At 39.4% G+C, this 27,774-nt stretch overlaps 1 protein-coding gene across 1 annotated transcript in view; it reads right to left on the bottom strand.

Moving 5' to 3' along the window:
- CCDC170 (coiled-coil domain containing 170) overlaps positions 1-8,744 on the bottom strand; it is a 151,982-nt gene extending 143,238 nt beyond the window's left edge. The window contains exon 1 of the mRNA XM_053709267.1: positions 8,574-8,744. Coding sequence (XP_053565242.1) covers positions 8,574-8,729 — 156 coding nt within the window. The 5' untranslated portion in view covers positions 8,730-8,744. The remainder of the gene's footprint in view (positions 1-8,573) is intronic.
- Positions 8,745-27,774: the final 19,030 nt, after the last annotated feature.

Below are 27,774 nucleotides of genomic sequence, written 5' to 3'. Positions count from 1 at the left end.
GTGAAGGAAGGAGGAGGATGGGTGGTCTATCACAGGAGGGGGGGGTGAGGGGGGTCTCTACACTACAGCAAACGGGAGAGAAGGAGGGATGGGTCCCAACACTATGGAAAAGCTGTTGGCTAAGAGAGGGGAGGTGGGTCAACAACACTACAAAATACAATTTAAAAGGGAGATTGATTGCAGGGGGAGGGGGATCCATACACAGCAGATTTTTTTATTTATTTATTTATTGACAATAAAAAAATAAAATAAAAAAATCCCTGCTCTTTATAATGTTAGACTGTCTGCCAGTAACAAAAATAGCGGGGATCAGTGGGAAGGAGGTTAAGAGAATTTTCTGGGAGGGATATATATATATATATATATATATATATATATATATATATATATAGCCCTAAACCACTGGTTTTCAAACCTGTCCTCAGGCCTCCCCAACAGACCACATTTTGAGGATATCTTAACTGCGCTACGCTATTTGCGCAGCTGAAACAACGAGGATGCTAATCGCTCCTGGTAAAGCTAATTCAGTTTCAGCTGCGCAAATAGCATAGAGATCAGCCTGAGTCAGCTTCGAGTTACCAGCACGGGAGTGTGCTGTCAGTAATTTACATAGGGTGTATGGTGTAGCTACTATTGGCTGAAAGAGCTGCCTGTCAAATCCCAGATTAAGAAAATGCGAGACAGAGGCTGTATGTCTTTTACAGAAGTTAAATTTGATTTTTACTAAAATAAGCACATCAATATGCTTAAAATTACAAGAGGTTTCAAAATATTAGAAGTTATTTACCATCATTTTAACCCCCTTAATGACCAGCGCCATACCCTCTATATGACGCTGGTCGTTATGCCCTTAAAGGGACATTAAACCCATTTTTTTTTCTTTTATGATTCAAATAGAGAATACAATTTTATTTTTCCTGAAAAAACATATCTAGATAGGCTCATTAGCTGCTGATTGGTGGCCGCTTATAGATAGATAAAATTGTATTCTCTATCGAAATCATGAAAGAAAAATGTTGTGTTTAATGTCCCTTTAAGGACCAGTGGTATAACCTACACGTCACTGCATTCCTGGGCTTCTCTCTGTCGTGATCTCCCTCAAAATAGCGAGATTGCGCTATTTCTGCATGCCTCACAAGTGGGGCACTGCAGAAATAGATTTTCAGAGTTACTGATGCAGAGAGGGCCACTCTGTGGCCCTCGCTGCATCGGACAGCGGTGGTGCTGATCGTTGGCGAGTGGGAGGGTAAAGAGGGAGGCAGGTGGGCGGCCCATCGCTGGAGGGGGCGGGAAGAGGACAGGAGCGGGTAGGACCGCTAAGCCACGCTAGAGGTGATGAAGGGAAGAAAAACCAAAACCAGGGTTTCTATCCCAGTGAGGGGGAAGGAGGGAAGAGAGGCAATGAGGGGTATCCTCTGTGAAAGTCGTTGAGGTAAAGTGATCTGGGAGGGGGGAGGTTATTGAGGGGGAGCAGCTACATTACAGAAAAAAATGGGTATTTTATTATTTATTTAATAAGCTGCTAGTACCTAAGATGGTGGCAAAAAGGTAGAGGGGGAGGGTTAAAGAGCTGTTTGGGGGGGATCAGGGAGGTAAGGGGGGATACTACCCTGACAGAAAATATATAATTAAAAAATTTTTTTTTAAAAAAACAACTTATTTTTATACTGGCAGACTTTCTGCCAGTATTTCAGATGGGGGTGACCTTTGGAGGTGGGGGAGGGAAGAGAGCTGTTTGAGAGGGGTCAGGGAAGGATCAGGGGTGGGATGTGTCAGGTGCGAGGCTGATCTCTACACTAAAGCTAAAATTAACCCTACAAGCTACCTAATTAACCCCTTCACTACTGGGCATAATACAAGTATGGTGCGCAGCGGCATTTAGCTGCCTTCTAATTACCAAAAAGCAATGCCAAAGCCATATATGTCTGCTATTTCTGAACAAAGGGGATCCCAGAGAAGCATTTACAACCATTTGTGCCATGATTGCACAAGCTGTTTGTAAACAATTTCAGCCAGAAACCTAACATTGTGAAAAAGTTAACGATTTTTTTTTATTTGATCGCATTCGGCGGTGAAATGGTTGCATGAAATATACCAAAATCGGCCTAGATCAATACTTTGGGTTGTCTACTAAAAAAATATATATAAAAAAATATATAGTTTTGATAGGTAAATATAATCTTTTGGGGAAGTTTTTGTCTGAAATGCCCGGTCCTTAACCCCTTAATGACAACTGACGTACCAGGTACGTCATGCATTAACTTACAGTTAATGACAATAGACGTACCTGGTACGTCAGTTGTCTAAGAGAGTGCTGGAAGCGATAGCAATCGCTTCCAGCAGCTCTCAGGGTATTGCAGTGATGCCTCCATATGGAGGCATCCTGCAATACCTTTTCAGAAGACTCCGATGCAGAGAGAGCCACTCTGTGGCCCTCTCTGCACCGGTAGCGATGGTGCCGGTTCGTTGGTGGGTGGTAGCATATCAGGGAGGCGGGTGGGCGGCCCATCGCTACCCGGCATCCGGTTCCTGTAAGTGCTATGTGCACGCCGGGTGCCGGGAGCGTACGTGTGCGCGCGCGGGGGCGCGCGATTAGCTGGCCACTGACACCAATGAGAAAGTAGAGGGGGGAAAAATGTATTAGAAATTAATAAATATATAAGGATCTGGGAGGGGGAGGGGGTTGGGGTATTGTGGGGGGCTGCTACACTACAGAAAACATTAAAAATTGCAAAAAATTGCACAAAAAAACACTTGATTTTGGGGCAAATTGGGTACTGGCAGACAGCTGCCAGTACCCAAGATGGCGGCAATTAGGTAGGGGAGAGGGTTAGAGAGCTGGGGGGGGGATCATGGAGGTTGGGGCTAAGGCAGGGGTCCATCACAGCTAAAACATTTTATTTTTTTTTATTAAAAAAAAAGAAAAACTCCTTTTATTTAGTACTGGCAGACTTTCTGCCAGTACTTAAGATGGCGGGGACAATTGTGGGGTGGGGGAGGGAAGAGAACTGTTTGGGAGGGATCAGGGGGTGGGATGTGTCAGGTGGGAGGCTGATCTCTACCCTAAAGCTAAAATTAACCCTGCAAGCTCCCTACAACCTACCTAATTAACCCCTTCACTGCTGGGCATAATTTACGTGTGGTGCGCAGCAGCATTTAGTGGCCTTCTAATTACCAAAAAGCAATGCCAAAGCCATATAAGTCTGCTATTTCTGAACAAAGGGGATCCCAAAGAAGCATTTACAACCATTTGTGCCTTAATTGCAGAAGCTGTTTGTAAATAATTTCAGTGGGAAACCTAAAGTTTGTGACAAAATTTGTGAAAAAGTGAACTTTTTTTTTTATTTGATGACATTTGGCGGTGAAATGGTGGCATGAAATATACCAAAATGGGCCTAGATCAATACTTTGGGTTGTCTTCTAAAAAAAAATATATACATGTCAAGGGATATTCAGGTATTCCTGACAGATATCAGGGTTCCAATGTAACTAGCGCTAATTTTGAAAAAAAGTTGTTTGGAAATAGCAAAGTGCTACTTGTATTTATGGCCCTATAACTTGCAAAAAAAGTAAAGAACATGTAAACATTGGGTATTTCTAAACTCAGGACAAAATTTAGAAACTATTTAGCATAGGTGTTTTTTGGTGATTGTAGATGTGTAACAGATTTTGGGGGTCAAAGTTAGAAAAAGTGTGTTTTTTTCAATTTTTTCCTCATATTTTATATTTTTTTTATAGGAAATTATAAGATATGATGAAAATAATGGTATCCTTAGAAAGTCCATTTAATGGCGAGAAAAACGGTATATAATATGTGTGGGTACAGTAAATGAGTAAGAGGGAAATTACAGCTAAACACAAACACCGCAGAAATGTAAAAATAGCCATTGTCATTAAGGGTAAGAAAATTGAAAAATGGTCCGGTCATTAACCCCTTAATGACCGAGGACGTGCAGGGTACGTCCTCAAAAAAAAGGCAGTTAACGCCTGAGGACGTACCCTGCATGTCCTCGGTTTGGAAAGCAGCTGGAAGCGATCCTGCTCGCTTCCAGCTGCTTTCCGGTTATTGCAGTGATGCCTCGATATGGAGGCATCCTGCAATAACCTGACATGGCCATCCGATGCAGAGAGAGCCACTCTGTGGCCCTCTCTGCACCGGACATCGATGGCCGGTATCGTTGGTGGGTGGGAGCCGACTTGGGAGGCGGGTGGGCGGCCATCGGTGTGCCGTGTGACGTCGAGGGGGGCGGGATCGGGCGCGGGACCGTCGGGGGCGCGCACGGACGCGCGCGCGTGCACGGAGGGTGGCGGGCGGGCGCGTGCACGGGGCGGGAGCGGGTGGGAACCGCTACACTACGGAAAGTGAATAAAAGTAAAATGTTAAGTGGCCTAGGCACACCAAAAAAAATCAACACTAAAAGAGATCGTGGAGGGGTGGGGGGTTGGTTTTTGTGTGGGGGGGAAGCTACACTACAGAAAAGTCTAAAAAATGTAAAACAAATACATTTTTTCTTCTAAACTGGGTACTGGCAGACAGCTGCCAGTACCCAAGATGGCGCCCATTAAGTTAGAGTGGGAGGGTTATAGAGCTGTTTGGGGGGGATCAGTAAGGTTGGGGGCTAAGGGGGGATAGTACACAACAGCATATGTAAATATGCTTTAAAAAAAACACACCAAAAAATACAAATATAGCTTTTATTTTAGTACTGGCAGACTTTCTGCCAGTACTTAAGATGGCGGGGACAATTGTGGGGTGGGGGAGGGAAGAGAGCTGTTTGGGAGGGATCAGGGGGTCTGATGTTTCAGGTGGGAGGCTGAGCTCTACACTAAATCTAATATTAACCCTGCAAGCTCCCTACAAGCTACCTAATTAACCCCTTCACTGCTAGCCATAATACACGTGTGATGCGCAGCGGCATTTAGCAGCCTTCAAAATACCAAAAAGCAACGCCAAAGCCATATATGTCTGCTATTTCTGAACAAAGGGGATCCCAGAGAAGCATTTAGAACCATTTGTGCCATAACTGCACAAGCTGTTTGTAAATGATTTCAGTGAGAAACCTAAAATTTTGAAAAATTTTACGTTTTTTTTAATTTGATCGCATTTGGCGGTGAAATGGTGGCATGAAATATACCAAAATGGGCCTAGATCAATACTTGGGGTTGTCTACTACACTAAAGCTAAAATTACCCCAAAAAGCTCCCTACATGCTCCCTAATTAACCCCTTCACTGCTGGGCATAATACACGTGTGGTGCGCAGTGGCATTTAGTGGCATTCTAATTACCAAAAAGCAACACCAAAGCCATATAAGTATGCTATTTCTGAACAAAGGGGATCCCAGAGAAGAATTTACAACCATTTGTGCCATAATTGCACAAGCTGTTTGTAAATAATTTCAGTGAGAAACCTAAAGTTTGTGAAAAAAATTTGTGAAAAAGTGAACGATTTTTTTTTTATTTGATCGCATTTGGCGGTGAAATGGTGGCATGAAATATACCAAAATGGGCCTAGATCAATACTTTGGGATGTCTACTAAAAATATATATATACATGTCAATGGATATTCAGAGATTCCTGAAAGATATCAGGGTTCCAATGTAACTAGCGCTAATTTTGAAAAAAAAAATGGTTTGGAAATAGCAAAGTGCTACTTGTATTTATTTCCCTATAACTTGTTAAAGAACATGTAAACATTGGGTATTTCTAAACTCAGCATAATATTTAGAAACTATTTAGCATGGGTGTTTTTTGGTGGTTGTAGATATGTAACAGATTTTGGGGGTCAAAGTTAGAAAAAGTGGGGTTTTTTTCAATTTTTCCTCATATTTTATAATTTTTTTTATAGTAAATTATAAAATATGATGAAAATATTGGTATCTTTAGAAAGTCCATTTAATGGCGAGAAAAACGGTATATAATATGTGTGGGTACAGTAAATGAGTAAGAGGAAAATTACAGCTAAACACAAACACCGCAAAAATGTAAAAATAGCCTTGGTCCCAAACGGACAGAAAATGGAAAAGTGCTGTGGTCATTAAGGGGTTAAGGGGTTAAAGGGACACTGAACCCAATTTTTTTTCTTTTGTGATTCAGATAGAGCATGACATTTTAAGCAACTTTCTAATTTACTCCTATTATCAAATGTTCTTCATTTTCCTGGTATCTTTATTTAAAAAGCAAGAATGTAAGTTTAGCTGCCAGCCCATTTTTGCTGAACAACCTGGGTTGTTTTTGCTGATTGGTGGATAAATTCATCCACCAATAAAAAAAGTGCTGTCCAGAGCCTGAACTAATAAAAAAGCTTAGATGCCTTCTTTTTTAAATAAATATAGCACAAAGAAAAATTAACAATAGGAGTAAATTAGAAAGTTGCTTAAAATTGCATGCTCTATCTGAATCATGAAAGAAAAAATTGGGTTCAGTGTCCCTTTAAGTGGTTAAAGTCTTGGAAAGCTTAGCCAACCTTCTATGTTTCTGTATGTAATATAACGCAAAGCACCAAATAAATTAAAGGGATATTCCGTTAAAATTTGAAGTGCAAATAGATTAATCACATCTTTGAATAGTGTTAGCATTTTTCTCTGCATGTGCATGTAAAACATAGCTAGATATTCTCAGTGCACCAGCATTATAAATACTGCAGCTGCTTAGAGCTCTAGTGGGGCTTGTATCATGTCAGGAATTAACAAATTGAGTCATTACCAGATGGTTTAAGCACATTAGGCTCACTGAGCAAGTGCAATGTTTAAAATGCTGGTGCACGGTGCATACTTAAAGGGACACTGAACCCAAATTTATTCTTTCATGATTCAGATAGTTTATTAAATTTTAAGCAACTTTCAAATTTACTCCTATTATCAAATTTTCTTAATTCTCTAGGTATCTTTATTTGAAATGCAAGAATGTAATTAAGATGCCAGCCCATTTTTGGTGAACAACCTGGGTTGTCCTTGCTGATTGGTGGATAAATTAATCCACCAATTAAAATGTGCTGTCCAGAGTTCTGAACCAAAAAAGCTTAGATGCCTTCTTTTTCAAATAAAGATAGCAAGAGAACAAAGAAAAAATATAATAGGAGTAAATTAGAAAGTTGCTTAAAATAGCATGCTCTATCTGAATCACAAAAGAAAAAATTTGGGCTCAGTGTCCCTTTAAATACACTTTTGAAAAAGCTATAGCTTGTATTAGATGCATTTTTGCTAATACATGTATATTACAAAAATGTTTCTATTCAAAACTGAAATGCATCTGTTTGCATTCTAGTTTTGCCTGGAATGTCCCTTTAAATCTGTAAAATAAAATAGTTTTGTTGTCATGCATAATGACCCCTTTTCAAAAATGCCCAATTCAGAAGAAAAAACAATAATAGTGATGAATAAAATAAAATGATGAGAATGCTGCTTTCAAAAATATAAAACACTAATAATATTCTTGCTATTTTTCAGAATAGCTTTAATTTTGAAACACAACATGAAAATAAACTAGAGAAGCAATGCACCGTTAACAAACTCGGGGCCGAATTATGAAAACTCTCCATCATAGAGAGAATTGATGCACTATTTCAAGAGTTATATTGTAGGTGGCTCTCCTGCACACCCAGAACCCTGCATATGGAGATAAACAGCTCTCAAACTAAAAATGTGCCTTTCTACAATTGTTTGAGGGTTTTCACAGTACTGACTTCTTATATAATCTCACCAGTGCAGACAGTTTTCAGGCCCTAAAAGAGAAGATTTCTACAGGTATAATAATTTTATATAGTACTTGGACTATAAATAATTTGAAAGGAGATACACAAGTCTGAAAACAACTTATTTTTTTATCTGATCCCATGTGATCTGCATTAATGCATATATTTTCCTACTGATATAACTATAAAAAAGTGACCCAGCCTCATTTGACTTGATAAATCTGACTATAACTATTGGCCCTGGCAACAACATGAAACCCAAATGTTTATTTCATAATTCAGATAGAGCATACATTTAAAATGTACTTTCTAAAATTTCGCTTCATTTTCTTGGTATCTTTTATTGAAGGAGCAGCAATGCACTAGTGGGATCTAGCTGAACACATTGGTAAGCCAATGAATAGAGGCATATATCTGTAGCCACCAATCAGCAGCTAGCTTCCAGCACCTGAGTCTACCTAGGTATGGTTTTCAACAAAGGATATCAAGAGAACTAAACAAATTAGAAAATAGAAGTAAATTGGAAAGCTGTTTAAAACTATATTCTCCATTTGAATAATGAAAGAAAAAAAATTGTGTTTCATGTCCCTTTAAGTCTATAGAGAATGGTGCACTATTACTGCCTGTACTTTTCTGGAAGTGGAGCACAGAGATCTTATGTGGAAACTTTAATTCAAAATCAATTACAGCTATAGTCCGCTAAAATAGCGTTTTATTCTCTGGAAGCGATTAGTGACAGCAAACTTTGGCAAACCCCATCATTTATCATATGTAACAGCAGGTAACAACTCAATCATATATAATAGATCAAACATATGAGACTTTAGTTTTTAGGTTTTGATTCTAACTCATCACATCTAGCTTCCTATAGACAGTGTACCTCGTAATCAGCTCTGGAGCGCGCTGCAGCCGGGGAGAGCGAGCGGAACGCTGAGTTGCTATTCACATCAATACGTCTCCTATTACTAGCAAAGCCCGTAAGGTCTCTGGCTGCTGCTCCAAGCTCAGAGTCACTGCACAAGCTGCTAGTGCTCATCCTATGAGACCCGGATGGAAGCCCTGGGAAATGGTATGGGAAATGCTGCTGGAGTGGCTGGAGTACACACGTTGTTACAGGATACTGTGTCCATGCCAACGTGTAAACAAACAAGGCTGGACCTACAACAAGCAGAGGGAGCAATTGCAACAGGAGCGTCATAAGGGATGGGCTCCTGAGCTGGAAGGGACAAAAGAGGGTGGGGGTAGTGTAAAATAAGAGAGATGAGATTACCTTGGTAGCTGTTTGGGGGGTTTAAGGGGGGTATAAAGGCAGGACAGGGCAGGAAGTGCATCATACTTACCAAATTTTGTGATTTTGCAGTTTTTCTTTGTTGCAGAAATGGCTCCAAGTAACAGGGTAATTGCTAAGAAATTGTGAAAGAACTTTGGATGCTGAAGTCTCAATCATTGCTAAATTGCTAGCTGGTAACGGCAATAGCATAGCTGAAGCTGTGATTTAAAGGTGTATTTTATGTCTATAAATTAATATTAAATAGATCAGTGTATCCTATATAATAATTATACTAGCATTAGTAAATTTATCACTGTAGAAAAGGGGTTTTGTATTTTATACTCATAAGTTAATTTTTAGTTTCTGGTAAATGTTTTAGAAATTATATTGTGGCTGATCAGACTTATTAATGCTGTACTTGTTGATATATTGAATTGTTAATAAGGTATACATTGCTCTGATTGATTATTTCAGTCATATAAGACTATTTTGTATTTGTTGTTAAATAAGCCATATGACGAATTGGTTATTGCTACTGGCTAATTATAATTTGTTCTATCTAGTAACATTAAATTGTGATATTTGATAGCTATTTCATTTTGATTTAAAGTTAAAGGGACACTGAACCCACATTTTTTTCTTTCATGATTCAGATAGAGCATGCAATTTTAAGCAACTTTCTAATTTACTTCTATTATCAATTTTTCCTCGTTCTTTTGCCATCTTTATTTGAAAAAGAAGGCATCTAAGCTAAAGAGCCAGCAAATTTTGTGTTCAGAACCATGGACAGCACTTGTTTATTGGTGCTGTCCAATCAGCAAGGACAAATCAGGTTGTTCAGCAAAAATGGCCCGGCATCTAAACTTACATTCTTGCTTTTCAAATAAACATACCAAGAGAATGAAGAAAATTTTATAATAGGAGTTAATTAGAAAGTTGCTTAAAATTGCATGCTCTATCTGAATCACGAAAGAAAAAATTTGGGTTCAGTGTCCCTTTAATTCCTAATAATATTGTGACCATATCCAGGATACAGACAATTTCATTGATTATTAAAGGGACAGTCTAGTCAAAATTAAACTTTCATGATTCAGATAGGGCATGCAATTTTAAACAACTTTCCAATGTACTTCTATTATCTAATTTGCTCAATTCTTTAGATATCCTTTGTTGAAGAAATAGCAATGCACATGTGTGAGCCAATCACACAAGGCCTCTATGTGCAGCAACCAATCAGCAGCTTCTGAGCATATCTAGATATGCTTTTCAGCAAGTGATATCAAGAGAATGAAGCAAATTAGATAATAGAAGTAAATTAGAAAGTTGTTTAAAATTACATGCTCTTTCTAAATCACGAAAGAAAAAATTTAGGCTTCATGTCCCTTTAATTAATCTAAATATTTCTATACCTTGCTTTTTATTATAATTTTAATATGGTAATAATCAATTAATATATATCTAGTTATAATCAATATTCTATTTACTGCATAAATATAATCACTGTGTTTATAAAAATTAACCTGTTCAGAAATTAGGAATTTTTTTCATTTGGGATTAAATATTAAAGGACCAGAAAACACAGTAGATTTGCATAATCAACAAATGCAAGATAACAAGACAATACAATAGCATTTACTCTGAATTTCAAATGATGATGAGGTAGCAGGGACTAAACTTTTCCCCCTGTCCACTCCCCATAAAACAAAACTTATAAAGAGAGCGCAGAGAGGCAAATACGTAGACGTGTTTGAAATAACCCTGCAAAGCAGTAGCACTTAAAGGGATACTAACCCTTCATTTTTTTCTTTCATGATTCAGATAGAGCATGCAATTTTAAGCAACTTTCTAATTTACTCCTATTATTAATTTTTCTTTGTTCTCATGTTATCTTGATTTGAATAAGCAGTAATAAAAGGTTAGGAGCCGGCCCATTTTTAGTTCAGCACCTTGGTAGAGCTTGCTGATTGGTTTGCTACATTTAGCCACAAATCAGGACATGCTACCCATGTGCTGAACAAAAAATGGTCTGGCTCTAAAGCTTACAGTACTGCTTTTTCAAATCAAGATAGCACGAGAACAAAGAAAAATTGATAATAGGAGTAAATAAGAAAGGTGCTTAACTCGCATGCTCTATCTGAATCATGAAAGAAAGAAATTGGGTTTAGTATCCCTTTAAATCAAGGGGTGATGAAAAGGGTAGGAAGGCAAGGCAAACATTCTCAGAGTGGGTCAAAGGTATACTGATATATGCCGAGTGTTTTTAACTCTTAACCCAGACAAAGTAAAAGGGGTATTAAGATATATTCACCTGATAACGGATGGTTATATAACATAAGGGGTTACAGCTTTAAAGACTATGATGGGGAATTCAGTAGAGGAAATTTGCAACTGGGGGATAAAGGAAGAAGGAATTTTGGGGTAAAAATACTCAACATGTGGACTAGATTGATGAAGGTGTCCGATGTCCAAGTGGGGAAACCAATGAGGCAATTAAAAGCAATCAAAACAGAGGTAAAGGAATGTTGGGCTTTTAATGAGAAAAGGTGTGACAGGGGGAATACGTGCAAATATGCAAACATGTATGCAGATATTGTGGGGGGACGCACACTGGGGTAGATTGTAGACGGAATGGTAATGGAAATTTTGGCAGAATGCCCTTTCGCATGGGGCATGGCCAAAACCCTGCTGAAAGTAGGTAAATTAATAAAGGAACTAGCAGAATACCCCCTAGAGGATCAAAGAATTATATTAATAGAAGGATTGAGCAAGGGGTTTGTGGTACCAGTTAAGAGGACGGTTAAGGGAGCTGCGCAAGCTAGGAATTTGAAATCAGCAACAGAATTCCCAGAAATTTTGGCGGACAAAATAGAAAAAGAAATAGGCTTGGGTAGAATGGCGGGACCCTTTAGAGAAAAACCCTTTGTAGATTTGGAAGAGTCCCCTTTAGGTGTGGTTCCCAAAAAAGAGAAGGGAAAATATAGAATGATACAACATCTGTCATACCCTAAAGGAAGCTCAGTAAATGATGTAATCGATAGAGGGGACGCATCAGTACAGTACCATTCATTTGACAGCGCTGTTAAGACAGTAAAAAAAAAATTGGGAAAAGGGGCCTTTATGGCCAAAATTGGCGTGGAATCTGCTTTTAGACTGCTGCCTTTAAACCCGGATAGCTTCAAGCTAATGGGGTGTAAATTTAAGGGGTCCTACTATATAGACAAATGCCTCCCAATGGGGTGTTCTATATCATGCACAATTTTTGAGAAATTCAGTTCCTTCCTCCACTGGTTGTTTATAAAACAATTCGGATGCGAAGCAGTAGCCCATTATCTAGATTATTTTCTGGTAGTGGGTAGGGCGGAAACTGACGAGTGCAAAAAGATCAAGAGGGGGTTGGAATGAATGTTACAAGAATGTGGGGTTCCAGTAGCTGAGGAGAAATCGGAAGGGCCGTGGACGCAATTGTCATTCCTAGGGATACTAATAGAGTCAGTAAGGGCAAAGAAAGCTTCCAAGCGACAAAGTCAAGAAGGCTAGACAAAATATTGTAAAATCGTTAAAAAGGAAGAAAGTGTCACTAAGAGAATTACAGAAACTATTGGGAACACTAAATTTTGCATGTAGGGTAATCCCGGTGGGTAGGATATTTGAGAGGAGACTCGAATTGGGTACAAAGGGGGCTAAGCGACCAGAACACCTGATTAGGATAAGCGCAGAAATGAAGGAAGATCTCAGGGTATGGGATTCATTTATGTTAGAATCCAATGAAGTAAGGATATGGGAGGAGGAAAAATCGGTAAATGAATTGGAATTATTCACGGATGTGGCGGGTAGTAAGGGATTCGGGGCTTACCTCCAAGACAGATGGTGCGCAGGGGAATGGCCTATGGCATGGAAGGAGATATGTTGGACAAAGAATGTAGCTCTGCTGGAGATATTCCCAATTATAGTCGCAATAGAACTGTGGGGTGGACTCTTGGCAAATAAGCAAATAATATGCTGGTCTGATAATATGGCAGTAGAGGAAATAATTAACAACCTATCATGATCCTGTGGCCCAATTATCAAATATCTTATGAACTTTGTACTGAGGTGCCTTTACGCACAACATATGCTTCAAAGCAAAGCATATACCGGGATATAAGAATGTAGTGGCAGACGCACTGTCATGTTTCAAATGGGAGACATTCAGGAAACTAGTTCCTGATGCGAGACAGAAGGGTGAATGCTGCCCCGTTTTTCTCTGGCAGATTTGCAGCTGATAGATGGAATCAAAGAGTTGGTCGAGAAATCAGTGGCGCAGAAAACCTGGGCTACATACAAAAAGTATTGGATGCAATGGTAGGAATTTAAGTAAAAAAATTGGGCAGGAATTGAGAGCGTATTTTTTGGAATGGTTATGGGTGTTAAAACAAGGGGGCATGAAGAAAGGACAGCTGGGTACAGTCATAGCAGGTGTATTGTATTTTACGCAGTTATACGGGGTGGTAGATCTAACTAAGCGGTTCGTGGTAAAAAAAAAAAAAGGTAATAAAGGGCTGGAAAGCGGGGAGAAAGAGTGGTAAAGGATCGCAGGGAACCAATAACGGAGGATAGATTGGAAACGATGGTACGGGTGTTACATGAGGTTTGTTTTAACAATGATGAGGCCCTAGTATTCAGAGTTTCATTTTCATTGGCTTACCATGGAGCATTCAGAATAGGAGAACTGTTAGCCAAAAACAAAAAGCATAGCAGGAGGCAGGAAGACGTAAGATTGAGCGAGAATGCAGTATTAATTTTAATTAGGAAATCAAAGACGGACAGGGCTGGGAAAGGAGCATGGGTGTCAATGCAGGCAACAGGGTGGGTAGTGTGCCCAGTCGCATGCGTAAGGGAATATACGGCATCAATAAGGGAAGGAGGGTCGTGTTTGAGTAGGCACAAAGATGGTGCTAATGTTACAATTTTCAGCCAGATGTACTAATTATTCATCTGGGGGGTAACAACATAAGATCATTCCCTCTGAGAGAGCTAGAAGAAAAGGTAAAGGAGATAATGAGCTTGTTAGGCATAGCATGGCAAGGCGTAAAAGTAATTTGGTCAAATATGATCTCAAGGATGTTTTGGAGAAACACAGACACACAAAGAGCAGGATACAGGTCCAGAAGAAAGATAAATCAAATAGCAGCCAAGGCAGTGAGAAGTATTGGGGGTCTAGTAATGGAACACCCATTGATAGCAGCAAAGAGGGAGGAGTTATTTAGACCGGGCGGAGTGCATCTTAATGACATGGGTAACGATCAGGTCCTACAGGACATCAGAGCGATGCTGGAGGATATGATAAAGGTATGGAAAGGTCAATAAGGGTAGCTAGTAGGTATTGGCGAAAAGAGGGTCTCTTTGTTGGCGGTAAAATTGGGGTCTGGTATGTGGGCGGGGTATCTAAGGGTGGGGGGATCCTGTGGCATACCTCATCCTAAGTCATGATTCGGTGGTCTAACTAGGGGGTGGTCTATGCTGCGGGTTCTCTCCTCCCCTCTCTTACTCCACCACAGGGGGCTATTGTGGTCTGACCCCTGTTGCGTGGGCCCAAGTTCAAGTTCAATGCTGGCGCACTGTTTGTTATGGAAAATTGATTCAGATTTAGCAATATGTTATTATCCCATTCATTAATATACAAATATTAAAGTGACCTTTCCAAATTTCGCCAAAACCAAGTTGTCAGTGTCTTTATTCAAGGGTGGTCAACATGGCAAGGTATGGTTAAGAAAGCGTAAGACGCATGGTGGTGTTCATTGAAGTAATAGGTTATAATTATGGAAGCTACATGGAGCCTCTAAGACCTTAAGGCTGTGATTAACCTATTCAAAAGATAAAGAGAGCGTGTTACAAAGCGATGTATGAAAGGGTTAAACCCTATAAGTAGAGTTCCAGGGAAAATAAATATAATATTGAAAAGTAGACGTCATTCGTCATTATATATTAGGGGTTGTATATTATTAATGTAAAATGTTTAAATGTGTTAACCTCTTCATTCCAGGGACAGTTTGTAGAATACTTTTTTAAAAACATTTTAGCAGGCTTTGGCTAAACCAGAATCCCTATTTTCATGATTTCTTCATAGTGAAAATATTATACTTCTTTTTTAGGATAAAAAAAAAGTTTTCTATTCATGTAGAGCATGTATCCGTGTTCTATTTGTTTAAATAAATATTCTCACATGAACTTTAAAGATTGTAAGGATTTTCTGACTATATGCATAGTTTGTTTTTTGCAAAATATCTATCTAACTATCTATCTATCTATCTACAAAATACACATGTATCTAAATGCGTTATGTATGAAATATTTTAACCCCTTAGTGACCAGCCCATTTTTCCATTTTCTTACCGTTATGGACCAGGGCTGTTTTTACATTTCTGCAGTGTTTGTGTTTAGCTGTAATTTTCCTCTTACTCATTTACTGTAACCACACATATTGTATGCCGTTTTTCTCACCATTAAATGGACTTTCTAAAGATACCATTATTTTCATCTTATCATATAATTTACTATAATTTTTTAGAAAATATGATGAAAAAATTGAAAAAAACACAATTTTTCTAACTTTGACCCCAAAATCTGTTACACATTTACAACCACCAAACAACACCCATGCTAATTAGTTTCTACATTTTGCCCTGAGTTTAAAAATACCCAATGTTTACATGTTCTTTTTTTTTATTTTGCAAGTTATATGGCAATAAATACAAGTAGCACTTTGCTATTTCCAAACCATTTTTTTTTCACAATTACAGATAGTTACATTGTAAAACTTTGAAAAGGAGGTGAAGAAGTCTCTCTCTGGTAAAAAAATATTCAATTATTTATTTAGGCACGTTAAAAAATAATAAAAACTACAATAGTGACATTAAAGGCTTTAACATTGGTCCATTGGAGTATAAAATTACATTATATGCTGATGACATTTTCTTAACCCTCATAGACCCTGAACACTTGATTCCTCCCTTGCTACAAACGATACAGACTTATGGTCTTTATTCAAATTTTAGCATCAACATAGCAAAGTCAGAACTGCTTGGTATCAATCTGACAGCATCCAACCTATGTATAATCCAAAACCAATTCAGGTTTCAAATTCAACTTAAAACTATCAAATATCTTGGAGTCTTTATTTCACCGCACCTAGACGACATTGTTACACTGAATTATAACCCCTTACACACAAACTTACGAAATATGTTACGTTCCTGGAACCAAAAACCACTATCGTGGCTGGGTAGAGTTAATGCCTTAAAAATGATTATCCTCCCAAAAATCTTATACCTTCTGCAGACATTGCCTATACCTCTGCCAGATCGTATGATCTCCAATCTACAGAAACAATTGAATACCTTTATCTGGTCATATAAGAGACCGCTTTAGTACTAATATCCTCTATCGCCCCAAGGGTAGGGGAGGAATTGGAGCTCCTAATATAGATCAATATAGACTTGCTGTCTTCCTAACCAGAATAGTAGACTGGTGTCGACATGCACCTAACAAAGAATGGGTCTCATTAGAACATTCCCTTGCTGGTAGTCGTGACTTAAGTGGAAATTGTTGGGTACCAGCTCATTATCACCAATATCAAACCACAAACACCAGGGTCACCATTGAAACATATAAGCTTTGGGATAGAACCGTTAAGAGATACACTTCAATCTCCATGATATACTCACCTCTCTCACCCTTGAGAAGTAGCCCCACGTTCCCGCTGCGACACTTACTCCCCCCACAAACACAGCCCTTACTACACAGTTCACTACCACACTTACTTCTTCATGAAAACAAACTTAAGCCATTAAACGAAATTGTAAACCGCTTAGGTCCCAACTTCCAAAACTGGTATGCATACCAACAAATCTCTTATTATTTATCGTCCCACCTAAGTAAAGCCCAAATTAGATGCCACTTGATAGCCTTTGAGAATATCTACTATTATTCACACTTTTGTAAGGGAATCTTATCACTAATCTATAAGTTGCTATCGTCAACCCTCTATTCCTCCCTCCCTTCATATGTGGCAAAATGGGAACATGAAATAGATCAACACTTACCGCCTAGAGATTGGAATTGTGTTTTTACACAAATGACTAAAGCCTCTTCTTCCATTCCAATAACAGAAATGAATATTAAACTCTTAAGTCGATGGTACTACAGGGAGTGCAGAATTATTAGGCAAATTGTATTTTTGAGGATTAATTTTATTATTGAACAACAACCATGTTCTCAATGAACCCAAAAAACTCATTAATATCAAAGCTGAATAGTTTTGGAAGTAGTTTTTAGTTTGTTTTTAGTTATAGCTATTTTAGGGGGATATCTGTGTGTGCAGGTGACTATTACTGTGCATAATTATTAGGCAACTTAACAAAAAACAAATATATACCCATTTCAATTATTTTTTTTTTTTGTTAAATATTTTTTTTTATTGAGGGAATTTACACTTACAAATACACAAAAACAGTTTGCCCCAACAAGGACGTGTTACACAGCACATAATAAGACAAGTATTGTGGACATATACAAATGTTAAAGAACATATTTAGAAATAAGCCTCTTATCAAAATTCACATAGTATTCTCAAGTTGAAATATACATCAAATGGATAAAAGTTGGAGAACAAACTCAAAATCGCCCTCTTTTCCCTCAAAGCTAGCTGAAGCCACTTGTGGACCTCTATGAATTAAGGGTACTACTCAGAGGGCTTTTAGAAAGCACAGGCCCAATCTAGGCCTACGCTAATAGACTCCTTCTTATGACAACTAGGACCCTAGAAAGGTCCGAGAGACTGAGAATAATATTGAAGGAGATGATAGAATCAAGCATAATAACATTAAATATTCCAATATCTAACACTGTGTCAGAGAAACGAACTGCAGGGACTGTATCTCATATAAGCTTAAATACTAAGATATAAAGAAGTGTAGTTGCTCACAAGAATACGAATAGAATAAGAACATTGATATTAAAAAAAGAAACAAACTAGAAGTTGCAGGCTCAAAAAGGATTATAATTTTGTAAAAAGTAGGAAGCTGACTGGGCTACAAACTCCGTAATCACCTGGAAGTGATTAGGTACTTATACCACCGTGGTGGGCAGCTAGCAAAAATGTTACTAAATAATTTTAGTTAAAAACTAGTAATCTTAGCATGCCTGGCTGTATTATGTCAGCTAATTCGCCCTACGAAATAAGTGGGGAACACATATATTGGGCGTCCCAGAGTCTCTGAGCCTTAAACAACATACCAATAATTCTAAGAGATACATTAGATAGATAAGTGAGGTTACAGATATAATAAACTAATAATGATATACAGTCTGTAGATATTAAACATAGAATGACAATCATAATAAATCGTTACATTAGTAGTATTCGGAGAGCCATTTTTACACTCATATGGGTACATTCTCTAACATAGGCTCTACGAACAGGGCAGAGACTGCATAACTCTGCCAGATAGGAGCATAGAGGATAAATTATTTATCCCTTTACTACACAATTGGGAGAGGGGGGGAAACAGGGGTGAGGGGGAAAAGGGGAGAGGGAAAAGGGAAGAGGGGGGAGGGCGAAAAAGGGGGGGGAGGGGAGGGAGGGGAGGGGGATGGGGGGAGGAGAGGAGGAAAGGGGAAGAGCGGGAGGGGAAAGGGGGAGAGGGGGAGGAGAAGGGGGGAAAGGGGGAAAGGTGGAGAGGGGAGGGAGAGGGAAGGAAGGGGAGAGAGGGGGAGAGAGGGGAAAGGGGGGGAGAAAGGGGGAAGGAAGGAGAGGAGGTGTGGAGGGAGAAAGGAGAGGGAGGGGGAGGGGGAGAGAGAGGGGGAGGGAGAGAGAGGGGGAGGGAGGGGGGCGGATTCAAGACAAGTAATGAAGTCCTATTCTTTGAAGAGACCATGCTGCCCAAGTAATATCTGAAAGTAATCACTCTCTTTCCCAACAACACATATTATCAGGAGGGGGTTTCAATGATGTGAGGGGAATAGACTGTTCACAATCTATAAATAGAAATAAGATTAGGGAAAATCAAGGAGCAGACAATGGTAATTTTGCGAGTACAAGAAACATAACAATTACATATTTAAATCCCAAGGTAGCCAAATAATCAAAGAGGATAGAGGATATCACATCTCCATCTAACTGACAGATATTAATATTGCTGGGGCCATAAAACAAAATGTTCATAAGGTTGAGTCTGTAAATTCAGACCTAACGGTCGTCATGGAGGATTATAAGTACAGGGCAAAGGCAACCTGCTGAACATGGCGGTTGCTGCAAAAACAACAGCTTCAGCAGGAACACTCAGCCCACACCGGTCTTTACACAAAGTTGACCCACCGGATCCACAGAGAGATCCAAAGTTCTCCAGCATGATACGTCCACCAGATATAGCCCCAGACAGTTATTCATGCAAAGGTCGGATTGACTCCTATGTGCACTTTCCTGAAGTATAGCGGCACAATAGTAGGAGCTCCCGCACTCCCCTTGGGGCACCTGGGCCAAAAGATCCAACCTGCACCGGGCCACAGGGAATCCACAAGCTACCAATTCTGCGATGTGCGCCGAGATAGCCGGGGGCTGAACGTTATCCTCCTGAGAATCTCTGTACTGTGCGCACAAAGCTGCATGTGGTGTTACCTCTGGGTCTTTAGTAGCAACTTCTGCATGGGTATCCGCCATGGTAGATAGGAGGCGGTCAAATCTTCGGCACATCCTGCCATCAAAATCCTCAAGCCAGTTTTGCAGTGTCGCAAACAGTCCCTCCATGTTCCCAGAGGCCCCACACTCCAGCAGGCACTGCTGCGCAAAGCCAGCTCCGGCCTCTCTTACTGCCGTCTTACTATGTAAGATATAGGATACGTTTCTTCCAGGAAGGCCCCGAGCTTGGCTAGGCCTCAATCTGTCGCTCCTCTACGATGCTTTAAATCCTCTCACAAATTGCCAGTTAGTTCCTCAGCTATTGCAGGGCTCATTTAAAGTATGTACATCACCTTTGATGTAGGTAAAGCATTAGAATTCAATTATAATATATATTATTAGCTGGAGCTCCAGTACTATACGTCTGCTCAGGTGGAATGCTGGCTCCGCCCCCAATTATTTATTTTTACCAGTGAAACCAATATAACATCTCAACATTCACAAATATACATTTCTGACATTCAAAAACAAAACAAAAACAAATCAGTGACCAATATAGCCACCTTTCTTTGCAAGGACACTCAAAAAAAGCCTGCCATCCATGGATTCTGTCAGTGTTTTGATCTGTTCACCATCAACATTGCGTTCAGCAGCAACCACAGCCTCCCAGACACTGTTCAGAGAGGTGTACTGTTTTCCCTCCTTGTAAATCTCACATTTGATGATGGACCACAGGTTCTCAATGGGGTTCAGATCAGGTGAACAAGGAGGCCATGTCATTAGATTTTCTTCTTTTATACCCTTTCTTGCCAGCCACGCTGTGGAGTACTTGGACGCGTGTGATGGAGCATTGTCCTGCATGAAAATCATGTTTTTCTTGAAGGATGCAGACTTCTTCCTGTACCACTGCTTGAAGAAGGTGTCTTCCAGAAACTGGCAGTAGGACTGGGAGTTGAGCTTGACTCCATCCTCAACCCGAAAAGGCCCCACAAGCTCATCTTTGATGATACCAGCCCAAACCAGTACTCCACCTCCACCTTGCTGGTGTCTGAGTCGGACTGGAGCTCTCTGCCCTTTACCAATCCAGCCACGGGCCCATCCATCTGGCCCATCAAGACTCACTCTCATTTCATCAGTCCATAAAACCTTAGAAAAATCAGTCTTGAGATATTTCTTGGCCCAGTCTTGACGTTTCAGCTTGTGTGTCTTGTTCAGTGGTGGTCGTCTTCCAGCCTTTCTTACCTTGGTCATGTCTCTGAGTATTGCACACCTTGTGCTTTTGGGCACTCCAGTGATGTTGCAGCTCTGAAATATGGCCAAACTGGTGGCAAGTGGCATCTTGGCAGCTGCACGCTTGACTTTTCTCAGTTCATGGGCAGTTATTTTGCGCCTTGGTTTTTCCACACGCTTCTTGCGACCCTGTTGACTATTTTGAATGAAACGCTTGATTGTTCGATGATCACGCTTCAGAAGCTTTGCAATTTTAAGAGTGCTGCATCCCTCTGCAAGATATCTCACTTATTTTTGACTTTTCTGAGCCTGTCAAGTCCTTCTTTTGACCCATTTTGCCAAAGGAAAGGAAGTTGCCTAATAATTATGCACACCTGATATAGGGTGTTGATGTCATTAGACCACACCCCTTCTCATTACAGAGATTCACATCACCTAATATGCTTAATTGGTAGTAGGCTTTCGAGCCTATACAGCTTGGAGTAAGACAACATGCATAAAGAGGATGCTGTGGTCAAAATACTCATTTGCCTAATAATTCTGCACTCCCTGTATACGCCATCTAGGCTACATCAATTGTTTCCCAATTCGCACAGTGAATGCTGGAGAGGCTGCTCTGAGACTGCTACCTTTTTCCATATCTGGTGGCAATGCCCTATAGCTAAATCATATTGGCTCTCAATTAAACCTGAAATTGAAGCAGCTCTCTCTTTAAATTTCCCATTTGACCCTTGGATTTTCCTTTTTAATAAATTCCCCAAGATAAAATGCAAATTGAGATTGACACTCTTAACTATCATGTTAAATTCTGCCAAAAAACAGATACCGCTACACTGGAAAACAAATAATCTTCCATCCACAGACTCATGGAAATCTGTGGTGACCCATATGCTTCAGTTAGAAAAATACCATTATGTACATACCAAGCGCATAAACGAATATCACAACTTTCTATGGGAGGAATACTTAAATAATCAGTTTTTGTTACACATCTACTAATAACGCCACTAGTTATAGCTAACTACCATCCAACGCATTTGATACCACACGTGTGATGACTGCATTGTCTTGCAGGACTGTGCATATAGAGATTCAATTGTATATGTATATTATTATCATGTAATTGTACATTTGCTTTACATTGTCTATTCTTTGATGATCTCATGTTGTCAACTTTCAAGTTATTTCAATAAAGTTTTAAAAATTAAAAAAAAAAATAGTAGAAACTTGAGTCATCACGAAGATGTAGTTACAAAGTGCATAGGAGGGCGTAGCACCTGCTGATTGACATGTTTTGACGAGAGCCTTAATCATAACCTAAGGTGCTACACCTTACAAGATGTTTAACCCCTTAATGACCGAGGACGTGCAGGGTACGTCCTCAAAAAAAGGCAGTTAATGCCTGAGAACGTACCCTGCACGTCCTCGGTTTGGAAAGCAGCTGGAAGCGATCCTGCTCGCTTCCAGCTGCTTTCCGGTTATTGCAGTGATGCCTCGATATCGAGGCATCCTGCAATAACCATTTGTAGCCATCCGGTGCAGAGAGAGACACTCTGTGGCCCTCTCTGCACTGGACATTAACGGCTACGTTCGTTGGTGGGTGGGAGCCGGTGTGGGAGGTGGGTGGCGGCCATCGATGGCCTTTGTGATGCGGAGGGGGGCGGGATCGGGGGCGGGGACGACCGGGGGGACGCGCACGCGTGCACGGGGAGGCCGGGCGGGCGCGTGCACGGGGAGGGAGCGGGTGGGAACCACTACGCTACAGAAAATGTTTTTGTTAGAAGTGGGGATCAAAGGGGTTAATATGTTTATTTTGGTGATCGGTTTGGCTGGTGGGGTATTGGACTGTGGGGGGGAAGCTACACTACAGAAACAAATAGTAAAACATTTAAAAAAAACATTTTTATTTGCAAACTGGGTACTGGCAGACAGCTGCCAGTACCCAAGATGGCCCCAATAAGGCAGAGGGGGAGGGTTAGGGAGCTATTTTGGGGGGATCAGGGAGGTTGGGGGCTAAGGGGGGACCCTACATAGCAGCATATGTAAATATGCTTAAAAAAAATTTTTTTTTTTTTTTTTTTATACCTTTTATTTTAGTACTGGCAGACTTTCTGCCAGTACTTAAGATGGCGGGGACAATTGTGGGGTGGGGGAGGGAAGAGTGCTGTTTGGGAGGGATCAGGGGGTGGGATGTGTCAGGTGGGAGTCTGATCTCTACACTAAAGCTAAAATTAACCCTGCAAGCTCCCTACAAACTACCTAATTAACCCCTTCACTGCTGGCCATAATACACATGTGATGCGCAGCAGCATTTAGCGGCCTTATAATTACCAAAAAGCAACGCCAAAGCCATATATGTCTGCTATTTATGAACAAAGGGGATCCCAGAGAAGCATTTAAAACCATTTGTGCCATAATTGCACAAGCTGTTTGTAAATAATTTTAGTGAAAAACCTAAAGTTTGAAAAAGTGAACAATTTTTTTTTATTTGATTGCTTTTGGCGGTGAAATGGTGGCATGAAATATACCAAAATGGGCCTAGATCAATACTTGGGGTTGTCTACTACACTACACTAGAGCTAAAATTAACCCTAGAAGCTCCCTACATGCTCCCTAATTAACCCATTCACTGCTGGGCATAATACACGGTTGGTGCGCAGTGGCATTTAGCAGCCTTCTAATTACCAAAAAGCAAAGCCAAAGCCATATATGTCTGCTATTTATGAACAAAGGGGATCCCAGAGAAGCATTTACAACCATTTATTCCATAATTTCATGAGTTGTTTGTAAATAATTTCAGTGAGAAACCTAAAGTTTGTGAAAAAATTTGTGAAAAAGTAAAATAATTTTTTTATTTGATCGCATTCGGCGGTGAAATGGTGGCATGAAATATACCAAAGTGGGCCTAGATCAATACTTTGGGATGTCTTCTAAAAAAAAATATATACATGTCAATGGATATTCAGAGATTCCTGAAAGATATTAGTGTCCCAATGTAACTAGCGCTAATTTTGAAAAAAAGTGGTTTGGAAATGGCAAAGTGCTACTTGTATTTATGGCCCTATAACTTGCAAAAAAAGCAAAGAACATGTAAACATTGGGTATTTCTAAACTCAGGACAAAATTTAGAAACTATTTAGCATGGGTGTTTTTTGGTGGTTGTAGATGTGTAACAGATTTTGGGGGTCAAAGTTAGAAAAAGTGTGTTTTTTTCCATTTTTTCCTCATATTTTATAATATTTTTTATAGTAAATTATAAGATATGATGAAAATAATGGTATATTTTGAAAGTCCATTTAATGGCGAGAAAAACGGTATATAATATGTGTGGGTACAGTAAATGAGTAAGAGGAAAATTACAGCTAAACACAAACACCACAAAAATGTAAAAATAGCCTTGGTCCCAAACGGACAGAAAATGGAAAAGTGCTGTGGTCATTAAGGGGTTAAAAAGTAGTGTTAGCATTCTGATTGGTTAAAAGCAATAATTGAATGAGACCGCCCTCTGAGCATAGCGCCAGAACAAAAGTTAATACAAAGAATTAAAGGGACATTAAACCCAATTTTTTTCTTTCATTATTCAGATAGAGAATACAATTTTAAATTACATTCCAATTTACTTTTATTATCTAATTTGCTTCATTTTTTAGATTTTCTTTGTTTAAGAAATAGCAATGCACATGGGTGAACCAATTACATGAGGCACCTATATGCAGCCACCAATCAGCAGCTTTTGAGCCTATCTAGATATACTTTTCAGCAAAGGATATCAAGAGAATGAAGCAAACTAGCTAGATAATAGAAGTAAATTAGAAAGTTGTTTTAAATTGCATGCTCTTTCTAAATCATGAAAGAAAAAAATTGGGTTTAATGTCCCTTTAATACAAAGAATTAATACAGAGACGCTGCTGCAACCTAGTGTATTAATTAACATCTCTTTTGGCATTTAGGAGCATATGTGAATATAATAAGAAAATATAATGGAAATTGTATAATAAATAACAGTAAGCTATAGTAAAATATTTCCACAATAACTCAAAAGGTTAAAGAGAAACAAATTTGATCCAAAAGTGACTAAAATAGCACAATATGCAAATAAATCTGTCATTTGATATTTTGATATTTGGAAGCCATGGTGATATAAAGTCTAGCCTTAGAAGCATAGAATACGCTATATATAAATTGAAATAAAAAATATAAAGCATAAATCTCCAATTGCTCACAAATTTCAAAAATAACACAAACAAAAATTATTATGCAAACACAATAGAGGCAGAAAGATATAAGCGTATGTAATCTTTAAATAAGAATACATATATTGCTTTTTGTCAAATAGAAGGAAGCAACGAAAAGAAAAAATATTGTATATTTGATGGTAATAGAATGTTAAATGACCCTGCAAATCATTCCCAAAAGTTTATTAAATCATATTTGGAATTTAATCCATGAGGTATTCTGGTCCTCAGAGTGAAGATCCAGAACACCTCACGTTTAGCCAACAGGGTGTCAAGATCTCCTCCCCTCTTAGGTACCATTACTTTTTCGATGGCTGTCCATCAAAAGGAGTTAAGTTCACAGTTGTGTTTGGTAGCAAAGTGTTGGACTAAGGGAGTGGTGGATCTCCCTTTAGATAAAGTAGATATGTGTTCCCTAATTCTTGAGTTAATATCTCTAGAAGTGAGCCCAACATACTGTAAATTGCAAGCTATACCTGTTATGAGATAGGTAACATATGTGCTTTTACAATTTAGGCAAGCCTTTATTGGATAAATGTTACCACTGATAGTTGAAGATAACGTTTCGGATATCTGTACATATTCACAAGGCTTGCACTTTTTATGTCCACAACGGAACATGCCCAAATGTCTTAGCCAAGAGCTTTGGGGATGAATTTCCTGCTTCAATTCTGTAGGGGCCAGAATAGATGCCAGAGTAGCACATTTTTATAGGAACACCTGACCCCTTCTTTGACTAGGTTAGTTAATTTGTCATCAGCAGCCAAGAGGGGGAAGTGCTTTTTAATTATTCTGCAGATTTTGGGATATTGTTCACTATATGTAGTTACAAAATGAACACCTTTGAAGTTCAAATCCCTATTTTTAGGTTTATCAAGTAAAAGGGTCTCTCTAGGTAGTAAAGCTACCTGTTTTTTAGCTTCCTGGATATGACTATGGGTATATTTCCTTTCTTTAAGTCTCATCTCAAGAGATCTAGCTTCCTGAGCATAATCCTGTTGTCTGCTGCAGTTTCTTTTTAGCCGGGTAAATTGGCCTTTGGCTACTACATAGGATATGTTCTTAGGGTGACAGCTGGATGCATGTAGTAAGGTATTCCCTGAGATGGGCTTGCGGTAAACCTTAGTGTCCACATTACCGTCCTTGTTGCCTAATAGGCAAAGGTCCAGGTAATTGATAGTGGTAGGGTCAAAGGAAGATGTAAACGTGAGTTCTACATCATTGTCATTAACCCATTCTATGAATGGGGAAATCATATCTTTCGGACCAGACCAGATAAACAGGAGGTCATCTATATACCGCTTATAAAAGTGGATATAGGACCTGTAAGGATTATTATCTCCAAAGATGTGGCACAGTTCCCATCTGCCAAGGTAGAGGTTAGCGTAAGAGGGGGCGCCCCCATGGCTGTGCCACATCTCTGGAGATAATACTTTCCTTCGAACTGGAAGAAATTATGAGTTAATAAAAATCTAAGCACCCTGACAATATATGCTTGAAATTCCAAGGTATAATTAGTGTGGGTGTCTAAAAAATGGGCAACAGCCTCAATGCCCTTGTTATGGGGTATAGACGAATAGAGTGCAACAACATCTACAGTCATCCAGGTATATGTTTCTTTCCAGTGTACCTTATTTACAAGGTTTAGGATGTGTTTAGAGTCCCTGGTGTGGGAAGGAAGGGAGATGACTATGGGCTGTAGAATGGCATCAAGCCATTGGGAAAGCCTTTCTAAAAGAGAGTCTACGCCACTCACTATAGGCCACCTCTGTACATCGATAAGGGACTTATGGACTTTGGGGAACAAATGAAACATTGTTATCTTAGGTTATTTAATATCAAGATATGAAGCTGTCTGTTCATCAATGAATCCACATTCAAGGCCATCATCCAAGATTTGTGTAAGTGCTTTTTTTAAAACTGTAGTAGGATTTGTGTCGAGGGCCTGGTAATCATGTACATTTGTGAGTTGGCGCAGAGCCTCTGCCACATAATCATCCCTGTTCATCACCACAGTACTACCCCCTTATCTGCAGGGCATATTACTAACTTATGTTTTTGTTGGAGACAAGTCAGGGCCTCTTTTTGTTTGAGAGAGAGGTTGTTTGTTCTGGGTACTGGTGTATCCTTTAATGCTTGTAAATCAGTCTCTACACAACTGTAAAAAGTTTCTATGATTGGACCTCTGGTGTAGATGGGATAGAATCTAGATTTATCTTTGAAAGACCCTGCACTATTTACCTGATCTAGAAGTGGATGTGACTCTTGAGCTAAGCTCTGTAAAGTCATGGTGTCACATACTTCTTCAAAAGACTGAAGATCAGAGGGGTGAGCAATCAAAGATTCTCTAGATTCACGGGTAGAGGTTGTGGAAGATGTAAAGTGTTTTTTGAGGGTCACATTTCGAATGAACCGATTTATATCAAGCATAGTCTGAAATAAATTAAATTGAGTTGTAGGGGCGAAACCAAGACCCAATTCAAGGAGTTTAATTTGGTCCGTTGTTAAATTCTCAGAAGAGAGATTTATAATACTACTCATTTGTATTTGCTTTGGGTTTTGTTGCCCCTCAATTGGTACCTTTTTTGTGTCCCCTGTGTGTCTGCTGAGATGCCCCCTACTCCCTGTGGATTCTGACCCAGCGGAAAAACCTGATTCAATAAACTTTGTTGATATATATTCGTTTCTGATA

The sequence above is a fragment of the Bombina bombina genome, chromosome 4, assembly GCF_027579735.1.
Source record: "Bombina bombina isolate aBomBom1 chromosome 4, aBomBom1.pri, whole genome shotgun sequence".
NCBI lineage: Eukaryota > Metazoa > Chordata > Amphibia > Anura > Bombinatoridae > Bombina > Bombina bombina.
Note: the sequence above shows the minus strand (reverse complement) of the source record. Positions and strands in the feature narration are given on the sequence as shown.